At 41.7% G+C, this 17,872-nt stretch overlaps 1 protein-coding gene across 4 annotated transcripts; it reads left to right on the top strand.

Moving 5' to 3' along the window:
• Nucleotides 1-535: 535 nt before the first annotated feature.
• On the top strand, nucleotides 536-16,307 carry hic1 (hypermethylated in cancer 1). 4 transcript variants are annotated; one of them, XM_074642397.1, is made up of 2 exons: nucleotides 536-842; nucleotides 7,380-16,307. In XM_074642397.1, exons 1-2 carry the CDS (start codon nucleotides 774-776, stop codon nucleotides 9,621-9,623), a joined length of 2,313 nt encoding a protein of 770 aa, XP_074498498.1. In that variant the 5' UTR covers nucleotides 536-773; the 3' UTR covers nucleotides 9,624-16,307. The 4 variants fall into 4 exon arrangements, with proteins under 4 accessions (XP_074498498.1, XP_074498502.1, XP_074498499.1 ...); XM_074642401.1 differs by having other exon boundaries at nucleotides 7,396-16,307; XM_074642398.1 differs by lacking the exon at nucleotides 536-842 and adding an exon at nucleotides 2,540-2,758 and having other exon boundaries at nucleotides 7,396-16,307.
• Nucleotides 16,308-17,872: the final 1,565 nt, after the last annotated feature.

Genomic DNA, 17,872 nt, shown 5'->3' on the forward strand with positions numbered 1-17,872 from the left:
ATCCTATTAAGTTAAAGTTAGTCCACTTTGGCAAAGTACAATATTTAGCACACAGCTTACATGTAAATGCATAAATAATAATGATACAACAATATAATATTATAACACTGGCAGGTGTAAAAGTACCTATAATAAAAGAACGTTTAATTCTTAAAGTACATGTTGCTTTCGTACTTTTCAAATGCAGAACTTTTACTTGTAATTGAATATTTTTTTATTGTGTTATGCTACTTTTACTTAAGAAAAATACTTTTTCCCATTACATTTTATTGTGAATATAAAGAGTATTTATCACTAAAGGCTGACTCACCTGAACTCAGTTCACTTCCCTTTAATTTGCAAATAACTTTTATTCTGAGCCTGATGTCCTGCATAAACACCTATAATCACTATGACTGGCTGATAGTGTTTTTCATATGATGCTCACAAATTAGAGGTCATATTTTTTCCTACCTTTTAATTCCCCCCCTATAGTTCACTTCCCAGCAGCAGCATGTCCTCCTTGATGAGACCAATGGGACTCCCTGCCGCCGAGCTGTGCGCCATTGGGTGTCGCTGTGCGCGTAAAGTCTCCGCCGCGCGGCAGGTCTGGTCCGACCGGACCTCAACACAGTCTGAAGTGTCAGATAGTCTTGTTAACACGTGAGATATTCAGTGTATGGAAGAGACTGAAAGCAGGGGAAACCGGGAGACAGAGGAGCTGAGAAATTACGCGGAAGACAGTTTTGGAGAGAGAGAGAGAGAGAGAGAGCTGGACTCGGAGGAAACGGCGGATGGTCCTAATGAGGGAATGCCGAAAAGGAGAGCAGACAGACGGCCAGAGCACCAGACATGAGTCCGAGGTAAGAGTGTGATACGACAGGCAGAGAGAGAGAGGCAGGGATGGCATTCATGCAGACCTGTGAGTGACACTGTGAGCAGCTTTTTAGTGGACCACTATGATGCGTTTATCCACGTTTCAATGTACTACTTTGTTTGGAGCCGATGGTCCTGATGGAGCCTTCTGTAACGTTACAAACAAAGCTTGAGCATCTGGATCATTATGGGCACATCCGGCCTGAAGCTCATCTGATAGATTTTTTTTTTAATTTCAGTTTTTAATTAATCTTTACATATTAAATCATCCAAGCTGATGGAGGTGTTGTGGATTGAGGATTGTCAGCACAAGATGTGTAGGTTTAAAGTCAGAAATAAACTTATTATAAAAGCTACATAAATAAAAAAGTTTTAATAATTTTTTTTTTTTTTAAGATGACAGTATTGCAAAAAGGGGAGATTATTTTTGTAAAATAAATTGGGAAGCAATTATTTTAAAGACAAAACAGTGTCTATAGTGCATGGGCTCTATGTTATGGCATAGAGCTGCGTTTGTATTACTTATCATAAGAATATTTTGACATCAATCCTTGTGGGGAAAAACTTTGAACTTGACAAGTTATTAAGTAGGTATTTAAACATGAACATAGGCCCTATAATGTCCTTTTGTCTGTCCATTTATAATACACTGTCAGTGATACTGTCCACATCAACATCCATGTCCAGGTTGATGGGTGACGTTTTTTTTTTTTTAAAGTCACAGCAGGTGTTTCACCTGAGAGAGAGAGAGAGAGAGAGAGAGAGAGAGCGAGAGAGAGAGAAAGAGAGAGAGAGAGAGAGAGAGAGAGAGAGAGAGAGAGAGAGAGAGAGAGAGAGAGAGATGTTTAAAGTGGTTTATCAAACTTCCTGTTAGTTTCTACTTAATTGTGCTCTTTAAGTGAAGCTGGGGGGGGGGCTATTATTAAGACTCCAAATCTTCTCAGGGGAGGTTCTGCAGGGAGGTCTGAGACACACCTTCATTTAACAGTTTTAACAACAATAACAATTAAAAAAGCATATAATTAAAGAATACCAACAGATGTGAATTTATTTCCTAAATTAGACAAAAAAGAAAAAGCTATTTAGATTTAATTTTTTTGCCTCATTGACAAAATTAAATTAAATCTGGTGGTGTTTTTTTTGGGGGGGGAAGGACCTTCACATCAGAATCAGATTCAGAATCAGAATCAGGATTCTGATTCTGATTCTGATGTGAAGGAATTCTGATTCTTCTGTTCTTCACATGAAAAAACTTCTTTAACAACTCTTGATGTAACCAGTTTATTTATATCCATCATTAAACTTCTCTTCAAAGTCTAAGTGGACTGCCTGATCATAAACACGCACCATACATCCAGTACGTGCGTATAGAGCGAGCTGCCTGTCTCTTTAAGACGATGTGTTGAGAAGTTCAAGTCGGGGTCACTTGAAGTTCCTGCCCTCGATCTTACCTTTTAGTTTTATTATAGACTGACATCACACGGGGCGCTAAAACACTTAAGGCGCATAGAGGCTCCATTATCATCCCGGTGCAAAAATAGCTAAGGAAATTACTAGAAAAAAAAAAAGAAATAGGAGGAAACTGATGCTGGTCTAAGCACGTATTTTTTTTTTTTGTGTTTTTTTCTAGGAGGGGATGAGTTTGAGAGGAGAGGAGGGGCAGAGAAAGAGAGAGAGGGAGAGAGGGAGGAAAGTGGGTGGGAGGACGGACCTAAAGGAGCGACAAGAAATTCATATCAATTAATAATCATAAAAAAAAGAGCTGGCAGACGCGCTCGGAAAACTGGCATGGTTTTTTGGAGGCTGGCAGTTCAAAGCTGAGACGTCAGATATGACTCCTAGGCTGCTGAGATGATCATTAAGGGAGACTTAGATCGGATGGCAGAAGACATCGGGCATGCAGGTAAGAGCTGAGACGCGCTTCATGCAGGCACCCAAAACAAGAACAGAGGGACATTTAGGGGTTTATTCGTTAAAATGTGTGGTGGCAGAGAGGAAATATGTTTTTTTTTTTATATTATTGAATTTGTTGAATTATTAGTATTTAATATCATGCAGCAGTTTTACCTCGTTTTTTATTCCCATTAGCTATATTTTTTGATATCGACAAGGAAGGTTTATTCTTTTTCTACGCATTTAATTTGAGTCGGTTGAAAATGTGTATTTTCTTTTCTTCCAAATAATTAATTAAAACATAGAACAGGTAATTCATTTAGTAAATTCCTTCCGGATCAGTCTGATGTGTTGTTGTGGTGAATTTACATCTGCTTCAAAAAAATCAGCAAAATGATGTAAAAAAAGTTACAAAACAAAGTTTCACTTGAACACATCACTTGATTTTTTTTTTTTTTTTTTAAAGATCTGCACCTTCAAGTTTAATTATTTTTTAAATATTTGTTTTGTTTTATATGAATGCAAAAGTTAAAGGGAACATTAACCAGCTCTGTTAAAAGGGAACTTCAGCTTCTGCAGTAATACATTAAGAAGGAAGCAAAATCATAATCATGTCTTTATTATAGACGTTATAAAACAGGCCCATTATACTGTGCGTAATTGTGCCACTGCTGAGTTCAAGCGAATACATGCACGATAAAGAATATTATTATAATATTATTATTGGGGTTAATTTTAATGCATGAATTTCTGGTTTTCCAGTATAAAAACTGAGATTTTTATATGAGTATATGAAAGAAGTTTCAGTGCTGCTGACAGCTTGTGAAGAAGAAGCAGCTGTCTGATGCACCTTGAAGTAGCTGAAAACAGTTTCAGTCTGTTTCTGGAGGTGATTTAAGGCTCTTTTTTAGTGGAGATAAAGTGGAGAAGGTTTAAAGGATGAAGCAGCTCAGAGATGAGGATTCACTCGTGATTCGGTTTACTGTATATGTGAAGAGTAAAGTGAAGAGTAAAATGGATTAGAGACGCGCAGAGAGACGCACGAAGTCAGCAGACAGTTTAATGCTTTGCTTGCAAAACGGGACGTGAAGCACTCAGATGCTATTAGGCAATGAACTTCAAGGGCCAAAAGAAGGCAAATAAAACGTGCGTAAATTGAATGTAAATTTCAAATAAATGCATACTATCGAGCATCAGAAGAACTTAGATGCAATTCTTTTATTTAAATTGAATAATCTGCTGTAAAACCTGCAAGATGTTAAATGCCTGTAATAAAAAAAAACGTCAATTTATCCTACTTAAATACTTTACTATCAAATCATGAGAAGAAATTAGAAGTAAGTGATGCAATTATTTTATTTCAATTGAATAATCTGCTGCAAAACCTGCAAGATGTTAAATGCATGTAATGAAAAAACTTCAATTTATCCTACTTAAATACTTGTTGTTGATTTTTTCAATATTATATTAATTTGATTGCACGTGATCTGCTGTTTGAATCAATATTAAGACCCTATTTTATAAAAGTTTGATGATTTTTAGATGCGTAATTACAGCAATCAAACAGGAAACTGATTCCCCATGATGTTTGCAGACCTGACTAAAACTCTAACTTATTCACCATTCTTGAGTGCTGCTGCTTCAGAATGCAGTTTTTCCAACTTAAATGTGAAACTGTTATATTTAATGCATGCATTTGTCTCTAGTGAGTCACAAAAAAATGACACAAAATAAATGAGTTGGATTAAAGTAATAGAAAACTACAGTAAAAAATCTTCTTTCAAATTTATGTATTTATGCATTGCCTCATAAATTGAACATGGACTGTACATGAACATGGTCAAATGGGTTCTAAAATAAACAGGGCGACGTTGAGCATGGGCAGCAAATTGAAACGAAAGAAAAATAAAATGTCAACACAACGTTTTAAGCAGATGTGTCTGCAGTGTTTATGTGACTAAGGCTGCATGTAGAGGTAGGAAGTTTAGTCTCCCGCTTCACCCCCAAACCACAGGTGACAAAACAGATAAAACACAGACAATGAATATTAATCTAATGCAAATAACTGAATGCCTTCAACCGTAAACTACATCACCACTCTTAAGTTTCCTCAGCATGTTGACGGCTCATTAAAAAGAATGATATCAGATGGAAACAGCCAGAAAGACTCATGTAACCGTCTCTCAGGAATAGAAAAATGATTTAATTTAGACTTGTTTAACACCAAAACAAGCTGTAGTGCAGGCTCTGAATGTTTTTTACAACATTAGTCTTGCTCTAAAGAGATTTGTGCTCTGACTGAATATCATTGCAATCATACATGGCTTCCTAACAGGATGCTGTGAGCGTACACATGCACTCCAGATCAAGAGTTTTATAAAAACATGTTTTACTGTGATCTTTCACTTTTTGTCAGACATCAAACAGTGAGCTCAGGTTCTTTAAAAAGGCAAGTTACAGCTTCTTAAAAGACTCATTCTGATCACAACGAGAGAAAAGAGACTCTTATTGTCTTGGTGGGAAAGCCACAGCCACACTGACTGTTGTTACCACAAGACTAAAATAGTTTGCTGTGTGCAGGTGCACAGAAACGTTACTTTGTGAATAATTTTTTCTTGTATCACAAAATATTTTATTGCAAGGATATATCAAATATGGATTTTAAAGCTCTGTAATAAAAAAAAGCTGTCTTCATAAATCATGATGTAAAGAAGGCTTCATTCTCTGTTATGCTTTGTGATAAACTGTGTCACGTAATACGGCGCTGTAGACCGCATACAGATGAGGAGTGTGTGTGTGTGTGAGTACACAACGTGTCACCACGCTCCGCACAGTAACCAGCAACACTAACAGTAAGCTAAACACCCCCTAATGCAACGGGGTGAGTTCAGCACGTTGTGGAAAGTCTACTTGGTCTATTTCTCATATCACCCTCATCTCTAAACACGTTTGATCTGGCCGACGTTGAAATTTATAGTAAAATATGAGCGCTGAGTAATCAAATCCAGACAGAAACCAGAAGTGGAAACACTTTAGATGACAACTGGGGACATGATGGAGCGTAAACTCACCTAAACCTGTCTAACCCACCTTTTTATTCATAGCCCTTTTTGTTGTTCTTTTAGATATTCATGATCAGATAATAAGTAATAAATAACACGCAAGTCAAAAATGCAGATATGAGGGCAGCTCCTTTTTGAAAAAAAAAAGAAAGAAAAACTTTTTATAAAAAGATATCTCATATTGATGACTGTTATCCGCATGATCACTAGCTGGATGTCATGCCTTTTCTGACTTTTCATTTTCCGTTTCATTAGTCATGACATTTCCTTCTGACGTTAAAGGCCTGATGCTGAACACGCTTTTACAAAAATACACCTTTACAATTGTACTACGGAGTGACCTTGAGCTTTACAGTTTTATCAGCGGTGCATTGTAAAGAGCCGATAATAGTCACACAACCTTTTGTTCAGAATTCTCCAGGAATTCCCTACGAACTCATAGGTCAAGGTTTATTTGACTTAAACTCATACTTCCCTATTCTTGTGCTGAGCGTGTTCACTGAATGGAATAAACAAGAAGTGAATGAGCTGGTGTCAGGAAGACCATAATTAGACGGATGACATGATATTTATTTAGTAGCTTGTTTCCCATCACTGAGACTAAGCCCTTAGGGACAGTTTGAGACGTTTAATCTCAGAAGTAAACTATCCTCAGATGCCACTGGTTGAACAATACACGGCGTTTCATGCATGCAGCTGATATAGTTTATTTTAGGCTTGATGGAACAATTAGTGTTGATATTTGAGTGTGTGTGTGTGTGTGCGTGCGTTAGATTCCTGGAGCTCATATCAACGTAAAATAGAGAACTATGTAATGTTGATTTACAACCCGTGCGCTCAGTGCACCTTATATGACTGGGCAGAAAGGGGAGTCAAATCTTTTTTTGGATGTGTCCGACCGTCCCCCCACACGTTTATACCTGCTGTTCATCATACTTGTGAAACATTCATCCCTTTGCTTTGTTTAAAAACTCTGCACACCACTTCTGGGATACTTTATCAGGAAGCCATGCGGTTACAAAATATGTATCTGCCGCTGTTCTCTGAATTTCTTTCTTACTTTTTCGCTCGCTGCAGAGGAAGTGAACACGAAGACTTGAATTTCTGATAATGAGAAAACCATTGCAACCGCTCACCTTTAGCAAAAGATCACTTCTGCTAAGTGGCCTTCGTGTGCACTTCCCACACATGAGTTCTCTGTACTGTGTGCATGTTCCATCTAGTGGAACCTATTAATTAAACATGATTATGTAAACTGTTACTGCTTTTATTAATGTGCATAAAAATGTAATTTAATTAAGTGATATTTCAAAAGAAAATCGGTTCTTGCTGAATTAATCTATATCAATCCTCATGAATTTATACATGTGCAAAGGATATTTTTGTCTCCATAGTTCTCCTAAAATTGGCACTCAAACTTCTCATATATATTTTGATATAATCTGATGTATAAATCATAGATTCCTTTTTTTTAAAAAATGCATCATTCTTGTCGTGCAAAAAAAAAAATGACACATGAATTGTGCTTTTGTCTGTCCAAATGCTGACTTGCCGCATGATGTTTTACAGATATCTGTTGTTGCAGGTGGCGGACTGAAGACGATGCTGGGTGCCATGGAAGTTCCAAGTCATGCTAGGGATCTCCTCCTGCAGCTCAACAGCCAACGAACCAAAGGCTTCCTGTGTGATGTTATCATCGTGGTGCAGAACGCCCTCTTCAGAGCTCACAAGAACATTCTGGCTGCCAGCAGCCTCTACTTGAAATCCTTGGTGGTCCACGACAATCTCATCAACCTCGACCACGAGATGGTGAGTCCGGGGGTCTTCAGGGTCATTCTGGACTACATCTACACGGGCCGCCTCAGTGACGGAGATCCCACTTGTCCCACTGAACCCAATCTAGGCGCCGTCTTGGCAGCGGCCAGCTACCTTCAGCTGCTTGACTTGGTGGCTTTGTGCAAAAAGAAGCTGAAAAGAAATGGCAAGTACCCTCCCCGCCCAGGTCCTGCATTTCTGCCCTACCCAAAGATGGGGCCCAATAGTATGGGTTTAGGGAGTGGTGGCAGGTACAGGATTTCTACTCCTGTCATTCAGTCCTGCCCTCCAGGAGGAATTTTGAACAGCCATGCAACCCGGGCATCACCACTAGACGACCTAATCCCCCATCGACTCGCCATCCATGCTGGGGAGCTGTACGCTCCCACCTCCATCCATGGCTCTCAGGTGTTCCCGTCCCTGCAGTCAGCTCTGCCTGCCCAGCTTGGGCGCGCAGCTCACCACGACAGGAACTGCTCCCCCAACTACGGCCTTGACCTCTCCAAGAAAAGCCCCAACTCCCAGTCTCAGCACATGCCGTCTCAATCCCACCTGGCAAACACTCACAATGACGAGGAGCGAGACGGGACGCTGAGCGGCCGCGCCAGCCCCATCCAGGGGACGAACGGAAGGGCCTTCCCCTCAGAAAAAATGGACTCCACCGACCAGGCGAGCTCCCTCACTCCTCCACCTTTCCCCCATCTCAACCAGCCTCTTGGCCCACACCTCCCTCACCTGCATCGCTCAGGCTCCCAGGGCAGAGACCGCTACCCGTGCCCCCCGAGCCCTGACACCCCCACGGAAGGCGGAGAGGCGGGCAGAGATATGGGCAACATCTACCGCTGGGTGAAACACGAACCACTCTCATACACAGCTGAAGATGAAGACGAAGATGAGGATGAGGAGGAAGGGGGTGAGAATGGAGAACAGCATCACAACCACCATAAGCCCGGGGAGGAGAGCGAAGGAGCGGACGACAAGAGCGGGTCAGGCACGGAGGAGACGGGCAGCAGTGAAGGCCGCCCGTCCCCTTCTGGACCAATGGGGAGGTTCCACATACCGTATGAGCCAGAGAGCTTCGGGGACAATCTGTACGTCTGCATTCCCTGTGACAAAGGCTTCCCGAGCTCGGAGCAGCTCAATGCACACGTGGAGACACACACGGAGGAGGAGCTGTACGGCAACTCTGGTGGGGAGATGGGAAACAGCAACAACAGCAGCAGCAAAAACATGAGCGGTAACACAAACGGTTACGGGAGCCTGAACAGCAGCAACAGTTTGAACAGTCTGTCTCACCTGGAGACCAAGTCCAGCCAGGGGCTGAGCTCAGGGGGCATCGGGGAGATGATGCGACCCTACCGCTGCTCCTCCTGCGAGAAATCCTACAAAGACCCGGCCACTCTGCGCCAGCACGAGAAGACCCACTGGCTGACCCGGCCTTACCCCTGCAGCATCTGCGGCAAGAAGTTCACGCAGCGGGGCACCATGACGCGCCACATGCGCAGCCACCTGGGCCTCAAACCCTTCGCCTGCGACTCCTGCGGCATGCGCTTCACCCGGCAGTATCGCCTCACCGAGCACATGCGCATCCACTCGGGGGAGAAGCCCTACGAGTGTCAGGTGTGCGGGGGAAAGTTCGCTCAGCAGCGCAACCTCATCAGCCACAGTAAGATGCACAGCAGCGGGGGGAGCGCGGGGGGCCTGACCTCAGATGGGAAGCTGAAGCTGGACTTTTCTGAGGGCATCTATCCTCTGAGTAAATATGCAGTGGAGCATCTGGGGCTGAAGCAGGAGAAGGCCAACGAGCTTCTCATCCAAGCCCAGCAGCAACTGGTAGCCGATGCAAAGGTCATGGAGAGCCTCTACCCGCTATCCAAACTGGCCGCGGAGCACCTGGGCCTCTCCCACGACAAGATGGACGTCCTGGGCCAACCGCTGCCCCCTCCCCAACAGGCCCTCTCCGAAGCCCGCACCATTGACCGCTACTCACCCAGCTAAGACCACATGACCTGTATAAATCACCAATAGGCCTGTGTGCACACACACAACTTGCAGTATTCTAAAGCCATTCACCTCAACTCAGTATCTCCTCTGCACCTCAGACTCAGGCCAAGAGGAATCGGTCTGTTCATGCACACCAACATGTGTAGACTATAAATGCCTTTCTATGCATCTAATGTATCTTAAAAGTCCTCCTTTATAAAGGAGCTCTGTGCTATTTTCCGTGACCAAGACTCAAAGAAGTACAGTATTTATGTACAGTCTATGCAAACAAAAAAAATTACAGCGATTGAGCCAAAGTGACAAATTGAAAAACCAAAATGAAAATTGTCTTATTTATTTTTGTATTATGATGAAATCCAAAGAGAAACTGTTGCAAGGAAACGTTGCAATCTGACCCTAAACCTGTGTACTATTGAGTATGAAAAAAAGCACATAAAGGACATGATTCAGGGTTTCGGTCCAGATCAGAGCGGAACTTTTACCAAATGAATAAGCCAACTCTTCTGGACTTTAAAGTAATGGGAGGATATATTTTTTTCTTCTTTCTTTTTTTGGGGTACTGGACAATTTATGTATCTCAATCTACAGCTTCTCCAAATCATGTTCCTGCTCCCCAATGACTGAACGATAAGAGCGATTGCTTCAGCATTTCGGTAAAGTCTCCTCTGTTTTATTTTCCCCACATTTTTAAGAGTAACCGCCACATATTGGTGCCGCTAAAGACTATGTGACAGTATTGGTAGCTTAATCAGCCTCACACACGGTGTGTAACCCTTCTTGAGCTAAAACTTCCTCTCCATTTTCGACTAACATCCCTCAGCTTTCAGTTGTTATTGAGATGCAGCGAGCACAGCCCTGTGATCTCATAACTGGGACATGATTGCACATACCCGACTGATGACACACTAATCCCCGCTCATGATGAGTGCAGCTTCATCTCATGGTGTAGACGAAGCATGGGTGTTGCCTCTGACATTGTGTAATATCGACAATTACGGATGCAGCCGAGCAGAAAGGCAGGGACCGGGTCAGAATTAATGGCACAGAAATCTGTCATTTAGCGTCAAGAGCAATTACTCCGCTCGCAGCAGCCTGGTGATTAATCGCGTGGTAGTCGGATGCCGCGTCGCCGCTCCACTGTCCGACCTCTCGTTCGACCTCCCTCCCCTGTAGTCTGTTGCTACTGTTGACAGGCCAAAGTAAGTCCAGCCCTTTGGCCTTAAAAGCACTCCACTCACCACACACACATAGCGAGCTGCTAATCTGCACCGTGATATGAACATAAGAAGGGGTTTGTGGGTCTTCCCTGGGAGCCGGCGGGCGAGCAGCACACCCCAGCTGCTGTGCCTCAGTAATCCCTGTGAAATCCCACTTTCTCCTGGACAATTCCCACCGCTCGCCGGCACCATGTCCCATTTCATGCCTGCCATCTTACCCCTCTGATCCACTTATTAACATCATATCCGAGCCTAGCAAATGTCTCCCCCTCGGCCTCGTCTCCCTCCTTCCCCGCTGGTATCAAAACGCGGAAACAAAGAATGACATATTTCTGTGTTCGTCTGACCAGCGGGGTTCCTCCAGCTTGAAAACAAAAGAGCACTTAGAAAAGGTCGCGGGTTGACGGCACATTTTTGTCTTTAAAATGTTTATTCCAAAGAAACATGCTGGCCTTTTCTTTTTCCATTTTTACTGGTCCTTGATTCAGATTAGACATGTCTGACCACTATAGTGCCAATGCCAACCTCAGTGGGTGAATGTGAAGACTTAAAGCCATAAATACACTGTGATAGACGTGGTGAATCTTAAAGGCTTAAAAAAATAACAGAGACAATGTGCCTGACTTTTAGGATTGTTTTTTTAATGTAACAATAATTTAAGGGCTTCTTCTCTGTAGCATATGATCATATCAAACATGTTGTTTTCTGTCACTTAACTTTTCTTTATTTTGATTTGAACTGAAAGCAGCGCACGTGAAACTGGTGCTTACCTCAGGACTGAACCCAGCATGGGGACGCTAAGCTTTACTAAACCTTTACAATTACACACACACTTACACCTACACACACACACACACACACTTTTTTATTTTCTTATTAACAGGGCGATTGTCCTGTGTTAAACCTGTGGTTATTTCTGTGTTTATAAATTTCTTGTTACACTTTTACGGCGGAGAGATAACATGTGATATTAACATTTTTTTGTTGTTTTTATTTGTACTATGCGGTATACGTTTTCTATTGTGATGTCCTCCAAGAGGCTTGTGCCGATCTGACCAATTCCATTGTTTTAACATAAGGCAAAGTCATTTTGGTAGTATCTTAACTGGCTGTTTGTGAATTTTTTCTGAACCACATTTTAGCGAGCATGATGGCACCAATCTTTGGTTTCAACCACACATACATAAGTCTAGGTTACGAGTTTGAAATGTCTCCACGAGACATGACGTACTTCCCTAAACACACGAGCAGTCTGTATATGAAAACTAGCCTCATATTGTTTGACCTTTTTTCTCCAGGGGTTATTGAACTTTCAATGACGAGAGTCAGACTGAGGCCGTGCGTGCACATAAAACACAGCTTGTTTTGGGTGATGCTGAAAGTCTTGGGACTCTTTTATTTCGCTCTGTGACTAAAAAAAGAAAGGATTGCTTAAATGAAACAATATTAAACGGTGAGAACTTGGTCCACAAGCATGTGCATACGTGTTAAAAAAGGGGCGGAAGTGTCAGTCGTGGGAATTTCAGTTCCCTTCTCATTCACTAGTTTAAATGAAAATCCATCTCCTCCTTTTCCCTGCCTTACACCACTAAAATAACACAAAGTGTTTCCACTGTCACTCCAAATCTGTGCAGGAGGGAAGAGCAAGATAGCGGCTGAACATTTCTGTAGGATGTGCACTGTTTGAAATTTGCTTAATTGCATTAATGTGTAAGAGACAGAGGAGGGGGAGTGTATCTATAGAAAGGGGAAGCTTGTCTGTTTGTGCGTCCCTATGCCATTGGAGCGTATACGAAGGGCTGTTAATGCACGTCCTGGGAATAGCAGGGTTGGTGTGAAGGAGAAGAGCTGAGGAGCAGGAAGTGAACTTTTGGCTGATGTGTGTTGTGCTGAGCAGGATGTGCCGTGTGTTTCTGCTCAGGGGCAGATAGAGAGACGGAGAATGGGGAGGGAGAGGAGCAGGGAGAGCGCAGCGGGGTGGACGCGAGCCATTGTCTCAGTATGAAAGCCTGTTCGTACTTCTAAAAAGTCTCCATTCAGAAAACAAGTGGACTGTATCTTCTCTTTTCCTTCCCCTTTTTGCTCTTTTGGGAATAGACCTCTGCTCAGTATCACAGTGATACGACATCATGGGCTTTCAAGGGGCTGCGCGGTCGAGGAAGACGTCTATTCATTTTGTTACAATTTCACAATAATATTGTTTGGCATCCTTTCGGTCACAGGAATTCATTACAATATTTTTTCCATATTATGTTGATAACGTTTTCTTTTAAATTGGGGCACGGCTGATCAATCCAAAGGGCCTGGAAACTGTAATGTAAATCACAATTAAAAAACTGGCAGTATTTTTATTGCTCTGTGGTTGATTCAATTAGTTAAATTACATGAGTCTTGTTTCAATTTACTGGCGCAGCCACTCGCCCCTTGGGGGTTTTATGCCATATGCCTTTGTTAATGTTATTTAGATGACAACCCAGAAAACCTCTCGTTGCCACCAAAGTGGTTTAAATGAAGATGTTTAGAAAGCAATAAAATTAAAACAATTTATTAGTTACATTAATTGAAATAAGGAAAATGAATGCAAATAGAAATGAGTGCAGTAAGACAAAACGACGACTATCAGATGTGGGTTGATCATTTTATTTTATTTTTTAGGCCACTTCATTCCTTTTTAATGTTGTTATGGCAACCATCCCAGGCCCGTAACTTTTATAACACTAACATAGAAGTAAAAACCGTCTGGATGAGTTCCAGCGGCCCCGTGTAGACCAAAAAAGGTTTAATGTTAAAAAATGCAAAGCATGCCTTTAAGCTTTCTAGCAGCGGCAGCGGGCCGAGGTCACCTATGTGACTCTGACGGGCTGAACGGTCCTGATCCGCAATCATACCACTGTTTGACATTTATTGTATTTCACGATGCGTGCCAAAAAGGACTGAAGCGTTTAGCAGACGTCGGAGTTGCTCAAAACAAAACGCCGCGACAATCTTTGTAGTTTCCACGAGCTAAGCTTCTGACCAACTTTGACTTTGCCTTGTAAAGAAAGCTGTTATCTATGTGGCTTATTTTGAGAGCACAGCAGACATACCACTATTGTCCAGTGTACATATTTCTTTTTACGAGGACTAAATGTAAGCTAGAGCCAAATGATATCAATAATCACGCCTTATTTTGGAACCAAAAAACGGACTCTTTAAGTCAACCAATGCAAATGTGCCTTGAATATAACAAGCGTTGATGATTCTGCAATAACTTGTATGCCTGTGTGTGTGTGTAGGTGTCCACATAGTGCACCTGTCCATCTACATGTCTGAACGCCTTTCCCACAGTGTAGCAGGGTGAAGCACAAGAGAGAGATTTGACACTTTCAGGAGTCTTTATTACAAGCAGCTGCTTTAGATTTATTTCCCCAAACTGCACTTTTCTGGAAAAATCATTGTATTGTGATTTTTTATTACCCTTATGATCCCCTAGAAGTCCCACAATTGCCTTTCCTCTGGCACTTTGCTCTCCTCCTCTTCCTCCCTCCAGTGCAGCGCTTGGCCACGCTCGCTCGCCGCCCCTTGTTACCTCGGAGCACATGCTTCCCTCCTCACCTCTCGCTGTCCCCTCTCTCCTCTTACACTCAACACAAACCGCTGACCCGCAGCGCCCGCCGCCTCCCTCCATCCCTCCCTCCCTCTCCCGTGATCCACTTACTTCCAGCTGTTTTTCATGCCGAAGAAGACAGTTGTCTAAATGTTTACGCGAAGAGCTACTTTCTTTTTCTTTAAGCCCTGATCGATTTCCAAAATGAACTTCGTGGCATGTGTTAAAATACAGCAGATGACGGGCCAAATAAAAAAAAAAAGTTATTGTATTCTGATCCTCGAGCCAAGAGACGGCTTACAAAGGGAGATTAAAGACAGCACATCGTTGTAGAGGAAATGCAGAATAATGTGAGGGGAAATGTTCGGGGGAAAATATGCTCAGAAAGATGCCAGTAAAGTAAACATGTATGAAATTGCACAATTGAGCCGGGCCTCGGCTGCACCAGCCAAGTCATGCACTGAGATGAAGAGAACAAGAGAGTGAGAGGAGGAAGAGAAGCAGAAACAGAGAGAAAAGTAGCCTGTGCTTGATAGTCATAACCTTCAGTAAATCACAAAGAAAAGCTGGTTGCTTCACCTCTTTTTCCCCCCACCTCATTCTGTGAGTTATTTCATTTCCCTCTTTTAGGAAATTATCTTTTTTTCCTTTTCATTGTTGATTGCTGCAGGTTATTGTCAAGGTCTTTTTTGTTTAAATGTTAATGTCAGCGTGCCCTCAGAGATGTCACCCCTTTTCCAGACCTAACAATTATCACCCAATCAGCACGCGACCCACAGTAGTCTCTTTGTAGTTGAATAAGGAATGGGCTTCTGGCGTCTTCCATCTGTTTCTGTCTCTACCTTGAACACACACAGACTAAGTGGCTTGAATCTTTTTCGTTTACAGTGTACAATTTCTGCTCCAGAAGTTTAAATTCAAAAGACAAACAAACGAGCAAGGACAAAACAAGCAGGAATTTGGAAGAGCAAAAGTTGGTCAAGGAAAGGATTTGATTGTATATCCCACACACACACACACAGATGTACACACACATACACGCATACAGCTGGATGGCAGACCGCTGCTCCAGATTAGATCAGATTTAATTAGGTTTCCCCGCGCCGTTTGGAGTGTCGCTTCTTGTAGAAAAAGCCATTATATTAAAGAAAAGGTGATTCCACTGACGGCTTCCTCCCAACACACAGTAAAACCTGTGCCAAAATGTTACAGAGCCTCAGGGTCCTCACACACACACACACAAAAAAAACATCTATTCTGGTTTTGGAAAAAGGCTATGTGTAGAAATGATGGATTATGATCTAATGAAGATCGCTGTGACGTTTCGAGGTGGTTGTACCCGACTGGTTGTGGTTCACGGATAAGAAAGTTCAGCAGACTGCCACGCAGACAGTAGTAGCTGCGGATAGATGGAAAAAAGAATACATGACAGAACATACATCACAAATTTACAATGGAAATGAGAGTTTTCAGTTGGAAGACAGGATCTTATTTCAGCAGGCATGTGAAGCAGAAACATCAATAATGTCCAGTGTTTCGTTTTTGTGGTTTTACAAGAGTTTATACTATAAAAACAATTCAAAGCAATACATTAAAACCAAAACAGTATTTCCTGCATTTCATTGTCAATATTGATCTTACTTTGCTTTAGAGAAATGAATGTATTTATTGCATGTCAACATGTTTTATAGTTAATTTTTTTGTGTAAATTTCAATTGTGGGTTTTTATAATAATTTCATTTAATTATGGCGTCTTGATAAAATCATGTTGATAAAGGCTTTTATTTTTGTAAAAGCCAATGTGAAAAAATGTCATGTTTGTTTTGTTTGTCACTATACTCAAAATCAACTTGGCAATAAAGTGAATTGCATAACGGATTTACAAGGAAATGTGTCATTATTTATTTGTTTAGTGTTTCATTTGCACATCCAATTAAATTACAAATAATTATACATTAATAATAAATCTCTATTAAACATTCCATGAAACTATTTTTCCAGATATGATTAAAATCATTTAAATATCATTATATGTTTTCTTTACACTAGATTTACCCCAATTCAACATTTTTCCACATCAAACTTTAAGTATTAGACCACTTGTGTTTTTGACACATTTATTGTGCATGATATGGGTTTTCACATTAAAAGAAAAATATGAGACAAAAGACCACGATCAAGACCATTTCACGGCAACGATGACCGCAAAAACGAGCAACTTCTGTTCATTTTCCTATAATACATTCGCCTCCAAGTCTATAGCCTCCACTATGGAGACATGTGAGTGCCTCATTTAAGACAGGGAATTTCAAATGAATCTCATACATCACACACAGTCCACATGCAACAATGAACAGATCCATTACTCTGTCAGCAGGAGCAAAACCAGCCAGGCAGGCACGCACACACACACACACTCACATCCTTTTCCACTGTGTGAAAATCACCTTATTATCACCAGCACATAAGAAATCATAGTGCCTTCCAGATGTTTGATATGAATCAAGCAACTTGCCACAAATTACGTCTCGACATTAAACAAATTAGCATTTTTTCCCCTCTCAGGTGCTGTAAATCATCAACGTTCATGAACTGGAGGTGCTTCCTGAGAGATCATATTCACCAGGTGTAATGAAAGACATCATCCGCTTTATGCTGTTTGAACAGTAGGTGAAAACAAAAAGGAACAGCGTGACATTCATCACACGTCTCACTTCATTCTGTTTCCTAAACCTGGAACGCAGGCGCAGTTTTCTCCGAGTTAAAGGAAAAAATTCCAGTTTATTACAAAGTGGGCTTTATTTCATAGTTGTGGCCGTCATACTGTATCTATTATCAAAACTCAACGTCCACTCACTAGCTTTTTCCAGAGCTTTCAAGCTACTAAGTGTTTCCAAGGTCGGGAATTAACTTGTCATGATCTTTTCTAACGGTTATGAGAACATTGTGCTCGCTAAATGTATTGCAGAGATCTACAGTAGGAACATGGTGACATCACTATAATGAAGTCCAATGGGGCAAGAAACACAAGATGATCAGACGGATTGTAAACAAGCCAAATGTTTAGACAGATTATATAAGCCACTTTATTTGGGGCTAAGTAGGAGTTCAGACCAAAAATAGCATTGCGTTAAAAAATGGCAAAGGCTGCGTTAGTGGGGTGTTGCTTCAGGTATTGGTGGCTAAATGACGAATCCTGCTATGAAGTCATGCCTCGCCCTACTCAGCCTCTGATTGGCTAACACTCATTGCCTTCGTTGGTTTGATTGGTTAGGTTTAGGCATGAGGAGTGAGAGTGGTTAGGATTTGGGTAAGAATATCAGGTAAAGCCAATCAGAGGTAGGGCAGGGTAGGTCATGCCTCCACTATAGTAGGATTCGTAATATCGCGTACTGGTATGACATGTAATATGATCCAGGATAGGGCTGTGCGATATGAGG

Source organism: Sebastes fasciatus, chromosome 7, assembly GCF_043250625.1.
Source record: "Sebastes fasciatus isolate fSebFas1 chromosome 7, fSebFas1.pri, whole genome shotgun sequence".
Lineage (NCBI taxonomy): Eukaryota > Metazoa > Chordata > Actinopteri > Perciformes > Sebastidae > Sebastes > Sebastes fasciatus.

Bases quoted from the DNA above. Each gene is read 5' to 3' on its own strand.
- hic1 (XM_074642397.1), top strand. From the start codon at position 774: ATGGTCCTAATGAGGGAATGCCGAAAAGGAGAGCAGACAGACGGCCAG. The intron at 843-7,379 runs GTAAGAGTGTGA...GATGTTTTACAG, and splicing joins GCACCAGACATGAGTCCGAG to ATATCTGTTGTTGCAGGTGG.